The sequence below is a fragment of the Haliaeetus leucocephalus genome, unplaced genomic scaffold, assembly GCF_000737465.1.
Source record: "Haliaeetus leucocephalus isolate CR32 unplaced genomic scaffold, Haliaeetus_leucocephalus-4.0 Scaffold687, whole genome shotgun sequence".
Classification (NCBI taxonomy): Eukaryota; Metazoa; Chordata; class Aves; order Accipitriformes; family Accipitridae; genus Haliaeetus; species Haliaeetus leucocephalus.
The window spans coordinates 4424317-4426584 of NW_010973123.1; the positions used below are offsets into that span (position 1 = coordinate 4424317).

General features: G+C 55.1%; 1 protein-coding gene across 1 annotated transcript in view; it reads right to left on the bottom strand.

Moving 5' to 3' along the window:
• The window catches only part of HK1 (hexokinase 1), a 37811-nt gene extending 37624 nt beyond the window's left edge, over positions 1-187 (bottom strand). Inside the window, exon 1 of the mRNA XM_010579945.1 lies at positions 29-187. Coding sequence (XP_010578247.1) covers positions 29-91 — 63 coding nt within the window. The 5' untranslated portion in view covers positions 92-187. The remainder of the gene's footprint in view (positions 1-28) is intronic.
• Positions 188-2268: the final 2081 nt, after the last annotated feature.

Consider the following 2268-nt stretch of genomic DNA (forward strand, 5'->3'; position numbering starts at 1 on the left):
GCGAGGGGGGCAGGGGATTTCAATCTACCTTTTTGACCTGATCCTCCTTCAGCTCCGTGAAGTAGTAGGCCAGGAGCTGGGCGGCGATCATCCTGCCGGCTGCAGCGGGCGGCTCCGCGCACGCAGCGATGCGGCGCTCGGGGATGGCCGCGCTGCTGCACCTCCCCTTCCTCCCCTCCCTCCTCCTCCTCCTCCTCCTCCTCCTCCTCCTCCTCCGGGCCGGCCCCGGCCCCGCCCGCAGCCCCGCTGCCACACACGGAGTCGGGGGGGGGACGCGCGAAGCCCTTTCGGTGTTATTTCTGGCAGGCAGAGCGGGGAGGAGGAGGAGGAGGAGGAAGAAGAGGAAGAAGAAGAGGGCGATGTCCCAAAGTGTCTTTTACAGCAGCTTTTGGAGACGGACTGCTGAAGGCTTCCCGCCGCTCCTTCAACTCTGCTGTGGTACGGGAAGAGCAAAGTGCAAAAGAAACCTAAACCAAGGCTGTGCTCGGAAGACCCGTCTGCACTCAAAAGTCTTTGAGGAAATAGCAAAGCTGCGGGAAAACTCCGCTAACACCGAGCATCCCCTGCGCCTGGACCTGCTGGGCTGTTGGGAGACTTGCAGTTGGGCCCTGAAAAGCAGATCGTCGCTTTGACAGTTCTGCTTTTGGGGACCCCACAGTCATATCCCAGCAGTAAAATCCCCACATCAAATACACTGACGGACAGGACCTCTCCCCCCTGTGCACGCCGCCCGTATTTTTGCCACGTTGGAGTGCGTACCCCAGCACCCCAAGGAGGCATCCACCACCGAGAAGCCTCTGAGGGCCCCACATTCACATAAGCAACACGATGCGATGCCCCTCCAAAAACTGAAGGTCAAACGCAGGTGCCAAGGTGACACGTGTCAGCAGCTCGCAGGGTTTTTGCCTGCGCCCTGTCTGTCCGCAGGGGCAGGGACACACACCCATGCAAACAGCAGTGCTGCTGGAGGCTTGATTTGCATGGAGATTGTCTACCAAAGTCCAAGTGATTAAAAACCTGTTTCTTGAGTTCCTGGCTTCCTTGTCATTGCTACTTTAATTAAATGGTTGCACTGGCCAAAATCAAGAGCTGCTTTGGCAGACACATCCTCCTTTAGACTGCCCTAGTCGCTGCCGGCAGGGTGGGCAGGATTTCCTTCTCCACCTCACCTCGTTACCTTTAAGCTCATTCTCAGTGAGATTTTCATCAAGCATTTCACTGATCTGCATGTGTTACTCCTGCTCGTTTGTCTGGCAAGCTAACAAGCAAACACGCCTGCGCTCCCCGGTGTAGGTAGGCTGCCCCGCTGCAGGCGCAGCAGCATCGCCCTGCGACCAGGCGCAGTCGGAGTTTGCGGGTGGCACAGAAACATGGGGCTGAGCAGCATCATCCTGTCCAGCAACGTCACCCAATCCTTTACACAGGCTGACCGAGCTCTCACTCAGATGCAATTCACTGTTCAGCCACGCTCCTCCTCTTCTGCCGGTTAGAAACTATCTTTAACTCCCAGCGCAGGCTCACTCCTGTTTTTGATCCATCTGTTGTCTGCTAAACCTTGTCTTTCAGCTGAAATTGCTCTCCTCACTCTCTGGTATTTCCTTTCTATAAATATAGGGGAAAGTAACCATATATGTCCTCAGCTTTTGCTTCGCTAGGTAAGACAGACCTAGCTCTTCTTTGGTCTCCTTTCCCTGAAAAGCCCGAGCTGGTTTAGCAGCTGTTTTCCACGCTCGCTCCAGCCTGAATTCAGCTCTATCGAACACAGCAGCTAAAGTTGGGTAAGTTATGCCGGAGAAGGCCAAAAGCCCTGCGCCGATATACACGGTTCTCCTACTGGAGATATGTCACCAAAACCCTTCCCATCAAACAAGCACAAACCCTGAGGCTCCTGAGCTTAACTGGGACACCAAGATCCCCCCGTGCCATCAGCCACTACTCCCAGGGGACGGCACACCTTTCATCCCACACCAAAAAACCATCCCCGTCCCTGCTTCCCCAGCGTGGCCAATGGAGTCCTGGCTGCCAGAGACGTCCTCACCAAAAAGCTGCCCTGCAGCAGCCCAGATCAAAACTTCGAAGCAAAAAGTCGCTTTCTGCACGTGTGCATTTACATTTGCCTTTTGTTGCTGTATGAACACACACTGGCACCGCTCAATTCCCACAGGCTCTCTGTTAGTGGACCTGCCTCTACACGAGGTTTACAAGCCCTACTCTCTATCCCCTCCAGCTCAAACACCTAAACACCACCTAAATATACGACACTCCCCT